Here is an 18,785-nt window from a genome sequence, read left to right as displayed (position 1 = left end):
CAGAAATTTGACGAACTGACTTGTTGGAAAGGTGGCATCCTATGACTGTGCCATGTTGAAAGTCACTGAGCACTTCAGTATGGCCATTCGACTGCCAATGTTTGTCTATGGAGATTGCATGGCTGTGTGCTCAATTTTATACACCTGTCAGCAACGGCTGTGGCTGAAATAGCCGAATCCACTCATTTGAAGGGGTGTCCACATACTTTTGTATATATAGTGCCTTTATGATTTGTAGTAAAAAAAACAGAGAAAGATAAGTGTTTCCAATGGCATCAGTCAATTAGTAGACAACGCCTAATCACAATTGGTCAAAATCACATTTTTTACTACAAAACATTTTCACATATGTTGATGTTGGGGTGGTGATGAGTATGAAGTTGAACAATTGTGACGTTTCCCTTTAAGGTTAGGGTTAGATTTAAAATGAGATTTTAAGAGAAATTGTAGAAATAGGCAAGGTTTATGACTTTGTGACTGTTAACTAGAAGACTATTACACAGGGGCTCAACTTTAACCCTGACTATTGCGGTGCTTGATCCTAAAGCCCTCTACAAGATTCACATGCGTAGATCTACGCTCATGCATGCGCTGGTTGGAGTCTGATATTTTTTTGCAACGTGTACCTTTCGGTAACATAATACCTCGCTGGTCCAGACTCCCAAAAATTAACATTCACAAGGGGGGGACAGAGATTTTCTTGTCGTCTTCTCATTTGTGGTGAAAGCAAAAGAAGTCTCATCTTCCCTTACTAGCAAGTTGGCTGAACACGGCAAGATAGCTAGTCTTTTAGCTTCCCACAAAATTAAATAATATGCCCTGGCAAATATTCTTATATTCTACAACATTATCCTTATTTGAGACGCTGCTTCAACGTATTCGCTCTCATATCAGCTAAAAATAGAATATCATAATTGTTATTATCAAACCATGTTTCCATCCACTGTTTTTATACAGTATCAAAATAAAATCACAACAGCTGTGATGAAAACAGTAAGTTAAAATGTTATAAATGCAGACAGATCATTTGTTTGTTTGACATGGTGGGATCTTTTTGTGTCGGTAAAATGTATTATGCGATAAATGGCGGTGAAAATGCCTTAATGCGTAAATATTGATATAATGACCATATCAAAGTAAACTTCGATTCACGCAATGATATGGTGTGTGGTCCTCCCACTACGACTCGGGAAACCACGCAGTTTATTAGACTAAAGATTAAATAAATGAACTTCACAGGGTAGTGAAAGTGCACGAGGATGAGCTTGATATAAATATCAAGGGTCTTATTCTGGTGGCATGATGATCGATGGTTGACAAATAAAAATATTCCTCGCCCTTATCCATAACAATCTCATCATGTAAACTAGCCTACACACACTATCTGTGACCTGTTGCCGCACATATGCTATTTAACGCAACAGTTTGTGACTAAAATATCGGTAGAGTTGAAAATGTGATGAAACACATTGAAGTTTAGATTTTTATTCGGTACATGAAAACGTATGCGAAAAATTACATTGTGTGCACTGTCATCACGCACTGATTTTATATGCAACAAGTCAGTTTGGTGGAAACAAACCACTGGTGGGAAAATGCGCATATTTTCTTTATGGGGAATTTTGAATATTTTTGAAGGTTTGAGCAGTCGCTGAGATTATATTTGGTTATCAATGCAAAATAGGCTGCTTATTTAATGCCAAGCTAAACCAAGACATCAATCTTGAAGTGATTCTGAAGTAGATTAGCTTCCCATGAAATAATCAGATTTATAATCAAATATGCCCTGGCAAAAATGTCTATACTTGCAGGTGTAACCTACAACGTTATCCCAGTTTAATATGCTGCTTGAATGTATTCACTATCATATCAGCTAAAAATAGAATGTCATGTTTTGAAGGAACCAAGTGAACGTCATTGCCTACACAACACTGGCCCCACGGCTATGCAAGGAGTGATACGGAACATTACAATTTTCATGTGGCACGGAAGTATGTCAAATGTTGGAGCGCACTACAAGGAGTCGCCCCTTTTGTGACGAAAAACAACATTACGACACAGCTACGCTCCGTAGGGTCCGTCTCCGTCGGGTATAAATCAGCCTTTAGCAGACACTAATTTAGACTGGGAGTCTAATCACTGACTTGGATCATAATGACAAGAGACACAGGTCTTAGAGGAGTAAAGTAGTGTGGAAAACAACCATACTGTGGTCTTCCTCTAGATACTACTACTAAACCGTATTGAGGGGATGAATATTGGAACATCCAAACCTGTTGTGGGACTGTTCCATAGTGTTTCTCCGGGCAGTAACCTTCCCTTTTATTAACCCTTTTCTATTCTGTAACCTCCCCTTTACTAGCCAGTCATGTTCTGAGCCAGTCTCACTTTGCACAGTTGATGATGACGTCCTCCGGCTGGATCCTCTTCTTAAGCATGCCTTGTTTGGGGTGCTCCCCCCGCCCTCGGAAGAGACCTGGGGGCTCAATCTTAAAGTTGCCGATGCGTTCCCGGTGGTGGTCCAGCATACAGAAGCCATACTCCTCCACTATCTTCTGGTTGGCCTCTTTCATCACCTGGAATGAAATATATATTGGTTATCAGGTATGACAATAATGCCTGCTTGATATCAACTAGACTTTACTATGAACCCCCTTCGCTCTCACAATAGTGTATCCATAGCAATTACACTCAATCCAATAATGAAGTAATCATTTCGCTCTACCTTGAGTAATGGTCCTATGTTTTGTCTGAGTTCCACTGACCAGTTTCTCCTCTTTGCTCATGGCCTTCCTAGCCTCCACCTTCTCCTTGTGCATGGTGTGGAGCTCCCGAAAGTCGCACTTATTCAGGTCACTAATCAGCACCCTCTCCTCCAGGGTCATCTCCTGCTCAGACAAACAAAGGACAATACACGAGAAACAGATTCACTACCGAATTGTCCTTGATGCCGTCAGTCAACCAGGAATCTTCTGAGTAGACCTACCTAATAAAAACACAGAACGCAAAACATTCCAGTCCACTCATCTTCAACTTCATAACCCAACAAATCTGAGATATGTCCTTATCGAAATAACTAAAATCTGTAGCCTTTGCTTTAATCACTTGATCAATAAAAAGGACAGACCATCCTCAGTCCTTACATCTCAGTCCTGTGAGCTAGAGACAACCATAAAGCAGGCTAGCCTGGGCCCCAGCAGCAGCAACCTCTGTGTTCCTGTAATACAGATCTAGGGAGCCCCTGAAGGAGTCAGACCCATAAAACATGTCAACAGGGATGCTAAACAAGTAGCCCTTTTATTCAGTTACGATTTAATGTAATGTTTTTTTTTGCGGTAAAACGTCACGACACCCCCCTTTAATGTGGCCTCCTATGGCAGGCGAGAGGGCCTGCACGGCCACGGGGATGTCACTATGGCCACCTTCTGTCCATAAACTAGAAAGCCTGCTTGAGTAAATGTCAATGTACACAGTCTACAAAACATTAGGAACACCTTAATATTGAGTTGAACCCCTTTTGCCCTCAGAACATGCTGGCCCATGTTGACTACAATGCTTGTCAAGTTGGTTGGATGTCCTTTGGGTGGTGGACCATTCTTGATACACACAGGAAACTGTTGAGCATGAAAAGCCCAGCAGCATTGCAGTTTCTTGACACTCAAACTGGTGCGCCTGGCACCTACTACCATTCCCTGTTTAAAGACAAATATTTTGTCTTGCCCATTCACCCTCTGAATTACATTTACATCATTTAGCAGACGCTCTTATCCAGAGCAACTTACAAATTGGTGCATTCAACGTATGATAGCCAGTGGGACAACCACTTTTTTTTTTTTATGGGGGGGGGGGTAGAAGGATTACTTTATACTATTCCAGGTATTCCTTAAAGAGGTATGGCACACATTCACAATCCATGTCTCAAGGCTTAAAAATCCTTTGTTAACCCTTCTCCCCTTCATCTACACTGATTGAAGTGGATTTAAGAAGTGACGTCAATAAGGGATCATAGCTGTCACCTGGATTCACCTGGTCAGTCAAATGTCATGTAAAGAGCAGGTGTTCTTAATGTTTTGTACACTTAGTGTATATGACTTATTTTTCTTTCCATTTCTTTGAGGAAGGAATCCATAAGAGCAGCATGTCAACATATCCAGAAGGGGAGTTTAGCTATAGATAAATACAAAGAAACAGGGAAAAATCTGGGATATGTGCACCTGACAACAGGAGCTCTAAGAGCAAAAATACTAATGCATTGTCTTGGCACCAGTAAAATGGTGATATTTTCCCTAATACAGATCCAGTCCAGACATGCCAGTGACAGTGTGGACACTTGAGTCACCGACCTTCCCTTTAAGCATGATTGACAGGCAGCGGGTGGGCGGAGACTGGGGGCAGTCAGGCGAGGAGAGGTTTCCCGTTATAATAAAACAGTTTAATTGGATTTGTTCATATGCGGGGAGCGACTTGTCTGGATTAGCATATCAATGCCTTTACACAAATCATATTTTCAAGAGCATTGGGCACTAAGCAGCACGAAATTAATTCTGCATGATACGCCTTTGGGCCTGCTGGAGTGTTGTGTACAGAAGACACCCCGATACACCCATCTCCACACCCCTGCATCTATACTGAACAAAAATATAAACGCAACATGTAAAGTGTTGGTCGCATGTTTCATGATCTGAAATAAAATATCCCAGAAATTTTCCATACTCACAAAAAGCTTATTTCTCTCACATTTTGTGCACAAATTTGTTTACATCCCTGTTAGTGAGTATTTCTCCTTTGCCAAGATAATCCATCCACCTGACAGGTGCGGCATATCAAGAAGCTGATTAAACAGCATGATCATTACACAGGTGCACCTTGTGCTGGGACAATAAAAGGCCACTCTACAATGTGCAGTTTTGTCACACAACACAATGCCACAGATGTCTCAAGTTGAGGGAGCGTGCAATTGGCATGCTGACTGCAGGAATATCCACCAGAGCTGTTGGTAGAGAAAATAACATTCAAAAAAACATCCCTGATACGCAAACTCAAAGCCATCGCATCTATGGGAAACAGAAGCTATGAAAATGCCCAGTTGAACTCCACAGTCAAACGGATTGGTGTGTGGGTGAAGAACGACGAAAGAGAACGAGAGAGACCAACCCCCAGAGAGACTTCAACATATTTCCCATGTTGAGGGTTTGAACCCTTAACACACACGCAGAGTACACACACCCAGAATACATGCTCAGCGACACAAAGACAATAGACCACCTCGTACTGAATGTTCATTTCTCTACCATAAACCGCCTCCTTCGTTTTAGAGAATTTGGCAGTACGTCCAACTGGCCTCACAACCGCAGACCACGTGTAACCACGACAGCCCAGGACCTCCACATCCAGCTTCTTCACCTGCGGGATCGTCTGAGACCAGCCACCCGGACAGCTGATGAAACTGAGAAGTATTTATGTCTGTAATAAAGCCCTTTTGTGGGGAAAAACTCATTCTGATTGGTTGGGCCTGGCTCCCCAATAGGTGGGCGGACCGATGCCCTCCCAGGCCCAACGATGGTGTGAAATGCATAGATTTGGGCCTAATGAATTTTTTTCAATTGACTGATTTCCTTATATGAACATCTCTTTATTAGTTGAACAGTATAGGGACCTGATGACCACGCTCACTCTCAACCACTACTCCTACTTGTTTGGTTCTCGGTTGGACTTCCAACTCCAAAATAGTTCATTTTTTAATCTTTAATCTGCTATACGACAAATTGAGCCACTGATGTTATTCCAAGAACAAGCTAAGAAAACAAAATAAAGTTGTTTCAAGGGCTAGTCTCTCTAGGCTTTTCTTCCGCCCTCACTTCTCACCTTCCTCCAGTCCTTGAAGAAGTTGTTTCGGAACACATCTTTTGCAGTGTATTCATGGTCAAGCATCTGAGCATAAAACAGGGCCACCTCCTCTGCAGCAAGGCCCAGCTTCACAGCTTTACCTGGTGAACAAGCACATCACATACAGTTCCATAAAAATCTTAGCCGGGCTACATTTTCAGTAACCAGCTTGCAGGTCCTAAGTGGGAAAATTATATATAATGTTGTAGAATAGTTTAGTACTCAGCTTTACTTCTTTGTCTTTTATTACTGTCTGAAACTAACAGGTGCAAACGCTTGGTAAATCTTGCCCTTGTCATGTTCTCTTTAGTAGGGGAGCGAAGCGGCACCACTATACGAGTAGCTGAAGTGACTATAGAGGAGCGGTGTCCTCTGAGATCAAAGTCAGGCTTTTGGAGTTTAGTCAGAACCAAAAAAATGCACCATATCAACTAGTGATAAAAAATAACAATGTTAGATAATTACTGTACATATTGGGATATTATTAATATTTTCAACAACTTTGAAGTCGCCATTTTATTGTTGCGCTAGTTGGCTGTACATGCACCAAAACTCCAGTAATTGTCCTTCATAGCTTGTTCTCCATCTTTTTAAATATTGAGCCAATTTGATTTCAAATTGCCAATTTCCATGACTGATCAAAACTCGTTTTCTCATGGCTCTCATCCCTCTGCAGCAGACACATGGTAAGCAATATGTTTGGACCATGGAATCACAATTAAATCACAGTATTGAATCGCAATACATATAGAATTGTGAGAATCACAATAAATATCATCCCCACCCTTAAGTATCGTGATAATATCGTATAGTGAGGTCCCTGGCAATTCCCCACCCTAATATCACCCCCAGAGGTCCCCTAGGAGCCAGCTAATCAATGGCCAGAGAGAGAGGCTGAGGCCTGCAGTGAGCGGCTGTGAATTTACATTCCATACCACTCCGATTGATGAGTCAGCTGTGGAGGCCTGGGTACAGGGAGAGACTTCACTACACACACACAGGGTTTAACTTATCAAACCTACTCTTTTGATATGGGAGCTGTCAGGGCTGCACTACAGGGAGAAAATGTCAAAACTATGGTTCTCAATCAAAATGTTTGATCCAGCCAGCCAGACATCCCCGGGCTGTAAGCCCTAAATAAAGGAGTCTGATCTTGTGGGCAGCTGTTGATCCATGCAAATCAATACAGAGTTGAGGAACAATCTTCTGGGGTGAATGATGAAGGGGAGGATCCTCCCCAGAGTGTCATAGATAGAGAAAGCGTCAACAACATTCAACTTTCAATCTGACCCAGACAGAATGCATGGACAGTCTGAAAGTGAGCTACAAGCCTTCCTAGCTCAACTTTCTCATGCCAGGAAAGCAACTTAGATCTTTAGAGTGAATAGCCTCTTTGAGAAGAGTTACACGTTTACTTCTAAATGATCGATGAGCTGACGGGGTGAGATGCTGGTACTCCGGCGGGAAAAAGGGACCCTTGTGCTCCAGAAACTTCCACTTTACACCATCCTCATACTTGTCCTCTTCCCACCTGAGGGACAAGAACGCATTTCAGAATGAGCCCCTCTTTCATAAAAAGGTGCATCCATCCACCTCCTACACATTCAGCATATAGAAAAACAAACAAGCCCACCATCTCCAGCGCTGCTGCTCCTCTTCTTCTCTTTTTTTGATCTTCAACGCTTTTGCCGCCGCAATCTCTTCCTTTGACTTCTTCTTTGTAGTGACTGGATGCTCCCCCCCCTCTTTCTTTGGCTTCTGGGAGATCAAGACACCACCACAGAAACAAGACAATTTACACAGTAGGTCAAAGACTCCAGCCACCCTAGTCATAGACTGTTCTCTCTGCTACCGCACGGCAAGCGGTACCGGAGCGCCAAGTCCAGGTCCAAGAGGCTTCTAAACAGCTTCTACCCCCAAGCCATAAGACTCCTGAACATCTAATCAAATGGCTACCCAGACTATTTGCATTGCCCACCCCCTCTTTTACGCTGCTGCTACGCTGTTTATTATCTATGCAGTCACTTTAATAACTACCTATATGTACATATTACCTCGACTAACCGGTGCCCCCGTACATTGACTCGGTACCGGTACCCCATGTATATAGCCTCGCTATTGTTATTTTACTGCTGCTCTTTAATTATTTGTTACCTTAATTTCTTATGTTTTTTTTGGTATTCTTTCTTAAAATTGCATTGTTGGTTAAGGGCTTGTAAGTAAGCATTTCACTGTAAGGTCTACACCTGTTGTATTCAGCGCATGTGACAAATAAAATTTGATTTACACAAAATCAGTGTGCCCATTGTAAAATTTCCCAAAACAAAACATGTTCACAGCATTTAATACAAAACAAAGCTTGTTTATCATTTCAGCTATACCCATCTGAGTCATATGCGGCAAACACTAACATTGTATCACAGTAATGATTGTGAATACAATAAAACTAATGTCTTGACTAAACATCTATACTGAACAAAAATATAAACGCAACATGCAACAATTTCAAAAGGTTTTACTGAGTGACAGTTCATATAAGGAAAACTCAGTCAATTCAAATAAATTAATTGGGCCCTTATCTATGGTTTTCACATGACTGGGCAGGGGCATAGCCATGGGTGGGCCTGGGAGGGCATAGGCCCAGCCACTGGGGAGCCAGGCCCAGCCAATAAAATTGAGTTTTCCCCTCACAAAAGGGCTTTATTACAGACAGAAATACTCCTCCGTTTCATCAGCTGTCCGGGTGGCTGGTCTCAGACGATCCCGCAGGTGAAGAAGCCAGATGTGGAGGTCCAGCGCTGTCGTGGTTACACGTGGTCTGCTGTGAGGCCAGTTGGACATACTGCCAAATTCTCTAAAACGACGTTGGAGGCGGCTTATGGTAGAGAAATGAACATTTAATTACCAAACAACAGCTATGGTGGACATTCCTGCAGTCAGCATGGCAATTGCATGCTCCCTCAAAACTTTTGACGTCTGTGGCATTGTGTTGTGTGACAAAACTGCACATTTTAGAATGGCCTTTTATTGTCCCCAGCACAAGGTGCATCTGTGTAATGATCATGCTGTTTAATCAGCTTCTTTATATGCCACACCTGTCAGGTGGATGGATTATCTTGGCAAAGGAGAAATGCTCACTAACAGGGATGTGAACAAATCTGTGCACAAAAGTTGAGAAATAAGCTTTTTGTGCGTATAGAACATTTCTAGGATCTTTTATTTCAGCTCATGAAACATGGGACCAACAATTTACATGTTGCGTTTATATTTTTGTTCAGTATAGTTTCCACTTCCAACTCGGCTGAAATTCTTGTTGATGCGAGTGAAAAGTGGGAGAAAATGATGCAACTACATCAACAGATGAAAACTAGAACATTTGCCTGCTCAGGGAGGATGTCTACCTTTTCTTTCTTTATCCCCTCCTTTATGTTCTTCTCTGTCCTCGGGTCAGCCTCGTCCTCTTTCAATTTCTTATTTAACCTGAGGGCAGCAAATAACGTCTGTGTACAGCAACAATGCACAACACTATTTGCTCACCTCCAACAGGTAGTGGATGTTGCTTACACTTAGTCATAGGGTAATTGAATGACAGATGGAGTGAGGGCTAACATATATAATATGGGAGATCTGCTCACGTGGGGGTTGCAGTGGAACATGAGGGACCTTCCATGTGTTCATCCTCTTGTCTTTTCCTCTTTTTCCCCATATTTTCTGGCGCAAAGTCTCCATCTTCAGGCTCCTCTTTTACAGCCAAATGAAACCTGAGGAAAGCACAAAGAGACTGAACAATGACCAGTCACTTTCACTCACATATCAAGTGGTTGGAAAGCATGACCACATCCTGCTGCGGCCCCCTTTTACTTTCCAGTAAAACCTGGCTATTCATAGAGTAACACCTAAATCCAAAAGTACACAATGATAATTTAGTGACCACACGTAATGACAATTAGTGATTAAACAACATTATAGAAAAGGGCCTGATGATATTATTTCTAATTGCCATAATTATACTAACAATAACAACAACAGGACAGCAAGCTTGTATTTCCCTGCAGTGTGGCTTGGAAGTGGGAAGGAAATGGACCAAATTAATAAAATCAACATTACAACCGCCACTGCAACTCAATTACAGTAGTGCTTCATTTCACATGGTTGGATGGAAGGAAATGAAAGAAAACAGCTGTAGATGCCAATTCACATTACAGGCAGAATGGAACAGGATAACATACAGGGCTGCCAACTTTTGAAAATAGCTTGGAGTGAGATTTCCTATTGTGAATGTCATTGTCTCCACCCCTAGCCAGGGGGTATGGGTGTCCCTAACAGTTTTTTGGTTAGAAAATGCTAATATTAGCAGTTGGTTGTAGTGGCTAACCATAGGATGGATTGCAGTTTCTCTCTGTCCATAAGAAACCAATGTAAATATGTAATTTGGGTGAACTATCCCATTTTTTAAAATCTCCTGCCGAGAGGTACCTCTCCAAGAGGGTTGGCCGCCCACACCTGATCTATGTTTCCCAAACACTGGGAGTTTGAATATATGTTCATGTGACATTTGATTTCTACAAATTACCCCACATTTAAGAAAAATCTAATGAATATTGATCTTCTGGTGGTTGAGGCTGATTTGCAAAACCTTGTCATCATCTTACTCTACGTCGGCAAGATCTTTTGCATTTCTGCCTACCATTTCAGCCTAGCAGCTTGTGCGCACAATACTAAAATGACAAAACAGGATATTTGAGGCAAGGGGCATTTCAATATAACCTATTCTCATTTTATGACAGCCACAGAACACGGTTTTAAAACTGTCGATAAATGCTCACAAAAATGCATAGCCCTCATTGAAAATATATATAATTTAAAAAGTTAAGACAAGTTGGCAAATCAGATTTCAAATAGCCCAATTACACCAGCAAAATTGGTAAGAAATTGTTATGAAGTTAAATAAAAGTATGGGAATAACAGTGCTCTTGCTGAGATAAGCACACTAATTAGTCTATATTTCAGCCCATTGTAGGGGAAGAAATTGTTCTAATGACTTACATCAGCTATTGTGTAAGACCAAACAAATTAAACAGATAAAATCTCCTGAAGACAAGACGGCATAGCCTAAATCTGTCACTACACCAAACCCAAATTATCGTTCCCCCACTAGAATCAGTTACAGTGCACATTTGGGTTCACAATCTGTTCGGGCAAAATAATATTCATAATATAGTTAGACAAATCAGGTCAGCCTACCAAAATTCATGCTGAATTCTGCCTTTTCGTTGTTACAGCCTCATGAACCTAGTGCTAAATTGTCAATGACCAAACAAGGTGAATAATGTAGGCTATGGATCTGGGCTAATGCAAGTTGTGGATTAAATCACTAGTAGTAGGCTATATTATCACATGCTGTCATAAGAACGCATTCTGCGACAATTATAGACAAAACAGCTCTACAAGTTGCCTTGCTGCTCTTTTGACAATTGAGGTTAAACATTTTGATAAGCGGCGAACGAACATTCCTGTCCAGTCTGCACCCCACACTAAATTGTGAGGAGTGTGTCTTTACAAACACGCATCCAATCGCCTTGGTCCTGGACCCCAACTAAATCAATCACAAGCTTCAATCTGCCGCGGTTCACAGTGCGGTGGAAGGAAAACGATGGATCTACCGGGTGAAGCTGCCACGGGTACAATGTTTATGAATGTAGAATTTTACACACTGAATTAATAAAAATAAAATAAAAAAAACGTTTTCAATTTGTGAGAAATAAGAGGCATGGCGTGTGAAATGGGCGAAATGCGTGTCTCACACTCAATGCATGCGAGTTGGCAGTGCAGATAATGTAATTAAAGGGATAGTTGGGGATTTTGGCAAAGAGGCCATTTATATACTTCCCAATAGTCAGATATAAAAATGGTATCCAATATGTATCTGTGTCCAATACGAAGGAAGCTAGAGGTAGTTTCGCAAGCCAATGCTAACTAGCGTTAGCGCAATGACTGGAAGTCTAGAGGAACAGCCAGTCATTGCACTAACGCTAGTTAGCAATTGGGCTGACGCTAGTTAACTTATTTCAAACTGCACGCAGATACATAAGTCTCCCCAGTGGCGCAGTGGTCTAAGGCACTGCATCGCAGTGCCACTAGAGATCCTGGTTCGAATCCAGGCTCTGTCGTAGCCGGCGCGACCGGGAGACCCATGGGGCGGCGCGCAATTGGCCCAGCGTCGTCCAGGGTAGGGGAGGGAATGGCCGGCAGGGATGTAGCTCAGTTGATAGAGCATGGCGTTTGTAACGCCAGGGTTGTGGGTTCGATTCCCACAGGGGGTAGGAAAAAATTAAAATAAATGTATGCATTCACTAACTGTAAGTCGCTCTGGATAAGAGCGTCTGCTAAATGACAAAAAAAAAAAGATACATTTGTGAATACCATTTTTATGTATCTGCATCTGGGGAAGTAGATAAAGGGCCTCATTGCCAAAATCCCGACCTACCCGTTTAAGGACCTCTGACCCCCCACTTCACCCACTTTCTTGTCACCGACAACAGTACAGAAGGGTAATGATTGGATATTCTCTCACATTATCTTCCAACGTTCTGTCTGAATGTGGCTTAATTCATCTGAACAACTCATTCCTGTATGGTAATCAATCAAAATATTATTTCCATTTCCTAAGTGAGAGAAGTAGACTTCAATAGGATTAGGAAAATGTCATAATGCCAATAGGTTTGTCTGTGAGGGAGAAACAGCCTGAGTAAGTCTAAGAGAGAGTCCATAAACAGTGGCTTAAATGTATGTCATTCATTTAGTCACTGTGACCGTAAGGAAGCAAAACCGATACCGTTATCTGTAGTGGATTGTACCTTTCAGACCTGGCCTAAACTCCCACCATCCATCCCCTCAGAACACGACGGTTTCTAATTTATTGCTTTTCTGACAAGCCACAGATTTTTCTTCAACACAGCAGGAAATTAAATTTCCTGATAGCCAACGCTCCCTGAAAAAAGGGGAATGGATCCTGTCCAGGCTCTCGGAAATCCAAAACTAAAATTAATTTCCATCACCCTCCATTTGAAACGTTAATGGATTAAAACTAATTTCCAATGGCAGCAGAAAGGTGCTGATATGACACTTTGAGCGATATCAAGCCACTCAACTGCAACAGAAATGCTATGAGAGTAAAGCCATGATAATTAGCTCTCTCATTAACAACATTGTTAATCAAATGCAGTCTCAGGGGAAAATGCCCACCTCACATCGTCATCAAAGCTCTCCACGCTCTCTGTTTTGACAGCCTTGACCTAATAGAGGGAAAACAGAAAAACAAGTCAGAGCTCAGCACAATTATCATACATATTAAAGACACACATACACACGTAGTGCATTCAGAAAGTATTCAGACCCATTGACTTTTTCCACATTTTGTTACTTTACAGCCTTATTCTAAAATGTATTAAAATAGTCCCCCCCCCCCCCCCTCCATCTACACACACAATACCCCATAATGACGAAGCAAAAATAGGTTTAGAATTTTACAGATTTATTAACAATAAAAGACAGAAATATCAAATTTACATAAGCATTCAGACTCAGTACTTTGTTGAAGCACCTTTGGCAGCGATTACAACCTCAAGTCTTCTTGGGTATGACGCTACGAACTTGGCACACCTGTATTTGGGGAGTTTCTCCCATTATTCTCTGCAGATTCTCTCAAGCTCTGTCAGGTTGGATGGGGAGCGTCACTACACAGCTATTTTCAGGTCTCTCCCGAGATGTTAGATCCGGTTCAAGTCCGGGCTCTGGCTGGGCCCCTCAAGGACATTCAGAGACTTGTCCCAAAGCCACTCCTGCGTTGTCATGGCTGTGTGTTTAGAGTCGTTGTCTGAGGTTCTGGAGCAGGTTTTCATCAAGGATCTCTCTGTACTTTGCTCCGTTCAACTTTCCCTCGATCCGGACTAGTCTCCCAGTCCCTGCCACTGAAAAATATCCCCACAGCATGATGCTGCCACCACCATGCTTCACCGTAGGGATGGTGCCAGGTTTCCTCCAGACGTGACGCTTGGCATTCAGGACAAAGAGTTCCATCTTGGTTTCATCAGACCAGAGAATCTTGTTTCTCATGGTCAGCGTTCTTTAGGTGCCTTTTGGCAAACTCCGAGCGGGCTGTCATGTGCCTTTTACTGAGGAGTGGCTTCCGTCTGGCCACTCTACCATAAAGGCCTGATTGGTGGAGTGCTGCAGAGATGGTTCTCCTTCTGGAAGGTTCTCCCATCTCCACAGAGGAACTCTGGAGCTCTGTTAGAGTGACCATTGGGTTCTTGGTCACCTCCCTGACCAAGGCCCTTCTCCACTGATTGCTCAGTTTGGCCAGCTCAAGGAAGAGTATTGGTGGTTACAAACTTCTTCCATTTAAGAATGCTGTAGGCCACTGTGTTCTTGGGGACCTTCAATGCAGCAGAATCTTTTGGTACCCTTCCCCAGCTCTGTCCTCGACACAATCCTGTCTCTGAGCTCTACGGACAATTCCATCAACGTCATGGTTTTTGCTCTGACATGCACTGTCAACTGTTGGACCTTATATACACAGGTGTGTGCCTTTCCAAATCATGTCCAATCAATTGAATTTAACACAGGTGGACTCCAATCAAGTTGTAGAAACAGCTCAAGGATAAATCAATGCAAACAGGATGCACCTGAGCTCCATTTCGACTATCATAGCAAAGGGTCTGAAACCTTATTTACATAAGTTGTTGTTTTCTTAGTTTTAATAAAATGTGCAAAAATGTATAAAAACCTGTTTTCGCTTAGTCATTATGAGGTATTGTGTAGATTGATGAGGAAAATGTTTTATTTAATCAATTTTAGAATATGGCTGTAAAGTAACAAAACGTGGAAAAAAGTCAAGGGGTCTGAATACAGTGCATCTTTATTTTACCTTTATTTAACTAGGCAAGTCAGTTAAGAACAAATTCTTATTTACAATGACGGCCTACACCGGCCAAACCCGGACAACGCTGGGTCAATTGTGCGCCGCCCTATGGGACTCCCAATCACGGCCGGTTGTGATACAGCCTGGAATCGAACCAGGGGGTCTGTAGTGACGCCTCAAGCACTAAGATGCAGTGCCTTAGACCGCTGCGCCATACATTACCAGTCAAAAGTTGACACACCTACTCATTCAAGGGTTTTTCTTTATTTTTACTATTTTCTACATTGTAGAATAATATTGAAGACATCAAAACCATGAAATAACAAATATGGAATCATGGAGTAAACAAAAAAAGTTTTAAAAATATATTTTATTTTTTAGATTCTTCAAAGTACCCACCCTTTGCCTTGATGACAGCTTTGCAAACGCTTGGCATTCTCTCAACCAGCTTCATGAGGTAGTCACCTGGAATGCATTTCAATTAACAGGTGTGCCTTCTTAAAAGTTAATTTGTGGAATTTTTCCTTCTTAATGCATTTGAGCCAATCAGTTGTGTTGTGACAAGGTAGGGGTGGTATACAGAAGATAGCCCTATTTGGTAAAAGACCAAGTCCATATTATGGCAAGAACAGCTCAAATAAGCAAAGAGAAACAACAGTCCATCATTACTTTAAGACATGAAGGTCAGTCAATCTGGAAAATTTCAAGAAATGTGAAAGTTCAAGTGCAGTCACAACAACCATCAAGCGCTATGATGAAACTGGCTCTCATGAAAACCGCCACAGGAAAGGAAGAACCAGAGTTACCTCTGCTGCAGAGGATACATTCATTAGAGTTAACTGCTCCTCAGATTGCAGCCCAAATAAATGCTTCACAGAGTTCAAGATACATCTCAACGTCAACTGTTCAAGAGACTGCGTGAATCAGGCCTTCATGGTCGAATTGCTGCAAAGTGACCACTATTAAAAGGACACCAATAAGAAGAAGAGACTTGCTTGGGCCAAAAAACACGAGCAATGGACATTAGGCTGGTGGAAATCTGTCCTTTGGTCTGATGAGTCCACCCGCCGTGTCTTTGTGAGACGCAGAGTAGGTGAACGGAGGATCTCTGCATGTGTGGTTCCCACCGAGAAGCATGGAGGAGGTGTGATGGTGTAGGGGTGCTTTGCTGGTGACACCGTCAGTGATTTATTTAGAATTCAAGGCACACTTAACCAGCATGGCTACCACAGCATTCTGCAGCGATACGCCATCCCATCTGGTTTGGGCTTAGTGGGACTATACATTTTTTTTCAACAGGACAATGACCCAAAACACACCTCCAGGCTGCGTAAGGGCTATTTGACCAAGGAGAGTGATGGCGTGCTGCATCAGATGACCTGGTCTCCAGAATCACCTGACCTCAACCCAATTGAGATGGTTTGGGATGAGTTGGACTGCAGAGTGAAGGAAAAACAGCCAACAAGTGCTCAGCATACGTGGGAACTCCTTCAAGACTGTTGGAAAAGCATTCCTCATGAAGCTGGTTGAGAGAATGCCAAGAGTGTGCAAAGCTGTCAAGGCAAAGGGTGGCTACTTTGAAGAATATAAAATATAACATGTATTTTGATCTGTAACACTTTTTTGGTTCATACATGACTCCATATGTGTTATTTCATAGTGTTGATGTCTTCACTACTTTTCTACAATGTAGAAAATAGTAAAAATAAAGAAAAACCTTTGAATGAGTAGATGTCCAAACTTTTGACTGGTACTGTACATCAAACACTCTGTTCCGGACATTATTAGAGACAGACATATATTATAGTCATACGGGACAAAAACAGAAACTGCAAAGTGGTACTTTGACCTAATACAGAATTAGACTAGATAATGAAGAACTAAATAAATGTACTAAGTAAATTGCTACACATATCAAGTAACAAAGGGCTACAAAGGACCTGTGAATAACGTAGCAATTCAATCAAAAATAAAATTGTAGGATGTATGTGAAAACCCCTCTCCCTATATTGAGAGATTCAGTATGAGGATAACTATCCAGTAGTACAAATTTAAGTCACATAAGCTGTAGCGGTGGTGATTTAGGCCTACATGCTGTTGCTACTACTACAGCTGCTCCTGTTGATAGCACTACTGCCACAACTATTAAGCTACTACAAACACACTTACAATATGTAGTGTATGATTTAAGACAGTGATTTACCTTCTGGCCCTTTTCTTTTTCTGCCTGCTGAGACTTCTCTGTGGCTTTAGTTCTTTCCTTCTTGGGCTTTGTACTGTCAGACCATCAGAACAGACGAATAGGGAGAAAAAGAGGTTATTGTCATATTTCCCTCTGAGTTGGTAACCTCCAACTTAACTCTAGTCTGCCATGAAATGTCATCAGGGACTGTCACAGAAGGCTGCTGCCAGTCATGCTTACAGGTGTCTATTCTTCTCTTTCATCCCATTAATTACACACGCCAGTGATGGATGACTCTGGATTCATTTGTCTGCTCATATAATGTATCAAATATCAAGGAGAATTAATGTATTCATATAAAGATGGAGTACCCTACTCTGGTTAATGAAAGCAGGCACCCACACACTCACTCATTGTGCACACCTTGCTAGATTTACAATTGCTGGTGCAGATTGTTTGTTTGGAGACTTAATTTGTCTCCATTTTTTGCAATATTCTGCGTGTCTACACCACAGAGATGTGATGTGTATAATAATGGGAAAATGTTGACTGTTGTTTCAGTTAACTGTAATTCAGAAGTATCGAAGCCATGAAGAAAGTTTGGGTGCAGTGGGTGGAAAAGGTAGTGACTAACTACCTACATACAAGCCCATCTTTACATAATGAGAGATACAAAAAAAAGTGAATGCTGTAGTGAACATATGTTTCAGATTAGGCCTAGCTGGTGTGTAATATGTACTACTTGGGTCTTAGAGATAGTGAGGAAGATAAATTAATGGATGCCTATGACTGATGTGTTACTGAGATTGATATTGCACATATTATAGGACATTGTATGTCAAATCAAATTATATTTGCCACATGCGCCGAATACAACAGGTGTAGACATTACCGTGAAATGCTTACTTACAGCCCTTAACAATCAATGCATTTATTTCTTAATAAAAAAGTAAAATAAAACAAAGAGTTGAGAAAAAATAGCAAAAGTAAAATAAAATAACAGTAGAGAGGCTATATACAGGGGGTACCGGTGCAGAGTCAATGTCACTGTCTGGACTCACCTTTTCCTAGGTGCGTCTCCACCTGAGCCTCCTTTCTTATCAGTCAGCCTCCTCGGTCTGGGTGTCCTCGCTTTGGCCTTCACTCCTTTGGCTTGGCCAACCTCTCTGTCCATCTCCTACAGAGCACTGTAATACAGTCCATTCATTAGTTAGCAGAATGATTTACTAGGTACAGAATGGTTTGTTAGTTCAGATGGCAGCGCTAACATGACAAGCATTGAAGCGCGGTAAAAATGACAGACAAATTGCACACGTGCATTTTCAAAATGTCATGTGATTAGCTCTGAACAGCAAAACATATTGCCTGATGCGATGGGTTGCTAGCGCGAACAAAATATCCCGGCCACATGGATTAGCATACATACTACTGTACTATACTAACCCATATTTGCTTAGCTACGGTAGCTAGCTAAATAGCGGTGTGTGGTTAGCTAGACAATTCAATGACCAGTACCACATGCTTACCACTTCTCCTGTGCGCTAAATTTGGCCTTGACACTGATTACTTTAGCTACAAATGGCTAACTGGCTGGCTATGTCTTGGTGTACGGCAGAAATATCCAAACCGCTCTGGCGCGCTCTGTCTTTATAAAGTAGCGCGAGATTTCTAGAAGTCCAAATTCAACGCTATTGACTCTGATTGGCTGAAGAAGTTAATTAGCTGGCGATCAACGCCCTCTGTCTGAGAATACGCCTTACTGCAGCTAACGTGTTATTTATGGGGTTATATTAC

At 41.8% G+C, this 18,785-nt stretch overlaps 1 protein-coding gene across 1 annotated transcript in view; it reads right to left on the bottom strand.

Annotated features, from left to right (window-relative positions):
- LOC311135252 (DNA topoisomerase I, mitochondrial) overlaps window positions 1-18,565 on the bottom strand; it is a 33,776-nt gene extending 15,211 nt beyond the window's left edge. Inside the window, exons 1-11 of the mRNA XM_084169194.1 lie at window positions 18,518-18,565; window positions 18,053-18,178; window positions 17,013-17,085; window positions 13,132-13,181; window positions 9,522-9,647; window positions 9,288-9,366; window positions 7,520-7,644; window positions 7,302-7,417; window positions 5,866-5,987; window positions 2,766-2,888; window positions 2,389-2,576 (exon numbers count right to left, since the gene is read on the bottom strand). Of these exons, the coding sequence (XP_084025320.1) occupies window positions 2,389-2,576; window positions 2,766-2,888; window positions 5,866-5,987; window positions 7,302-7,417; window positions 7,520-7,644; window positions 9,288-9,366; window positions 9,522-9,647; window positions 13,132-13,181; window positions 17,013-17,085; window positions 18,053-18,165 (1,115 nt within the window). The 5' untranslated portion in view covers window positions 18,166-18,178; window positions 18,518-18,565. The remainder of the gene's footprint in view (window positions 1-2,388; window positions 2,577-2,765; window positions 2,889-5,865; window positions 5,988-7,301; window positions 7,418-7,519; window positions 7,645-9,287; window positions 9,367-9,521; window positions 9,648-13,131; window positions 13,182-17,012; window positions 17,086-18,052; window positions 18,179-18,517) is intronic.
- Window positions 18,566-18,785: the final 220 nt, after the last annotated feature.

The sequence above is a fragment of the Coregonus lavaretus genome (assembly GCF_964263955.1).
Source record: "Coregonus lavaretus genome assembly, chromosome: 9".
NCBI classification, from domain to species: Eukaryota; Metazoa; Chordata; class Actinopteri; order Salmoniformes; family Salmonidae; genus Coregonus; species Coregonus lavaretus.
The sequence above is the reverse complement of the archived record's forward strand: the minus strand, read 5'-3'. Positions and strand labels throughout refer to the sequence as shown.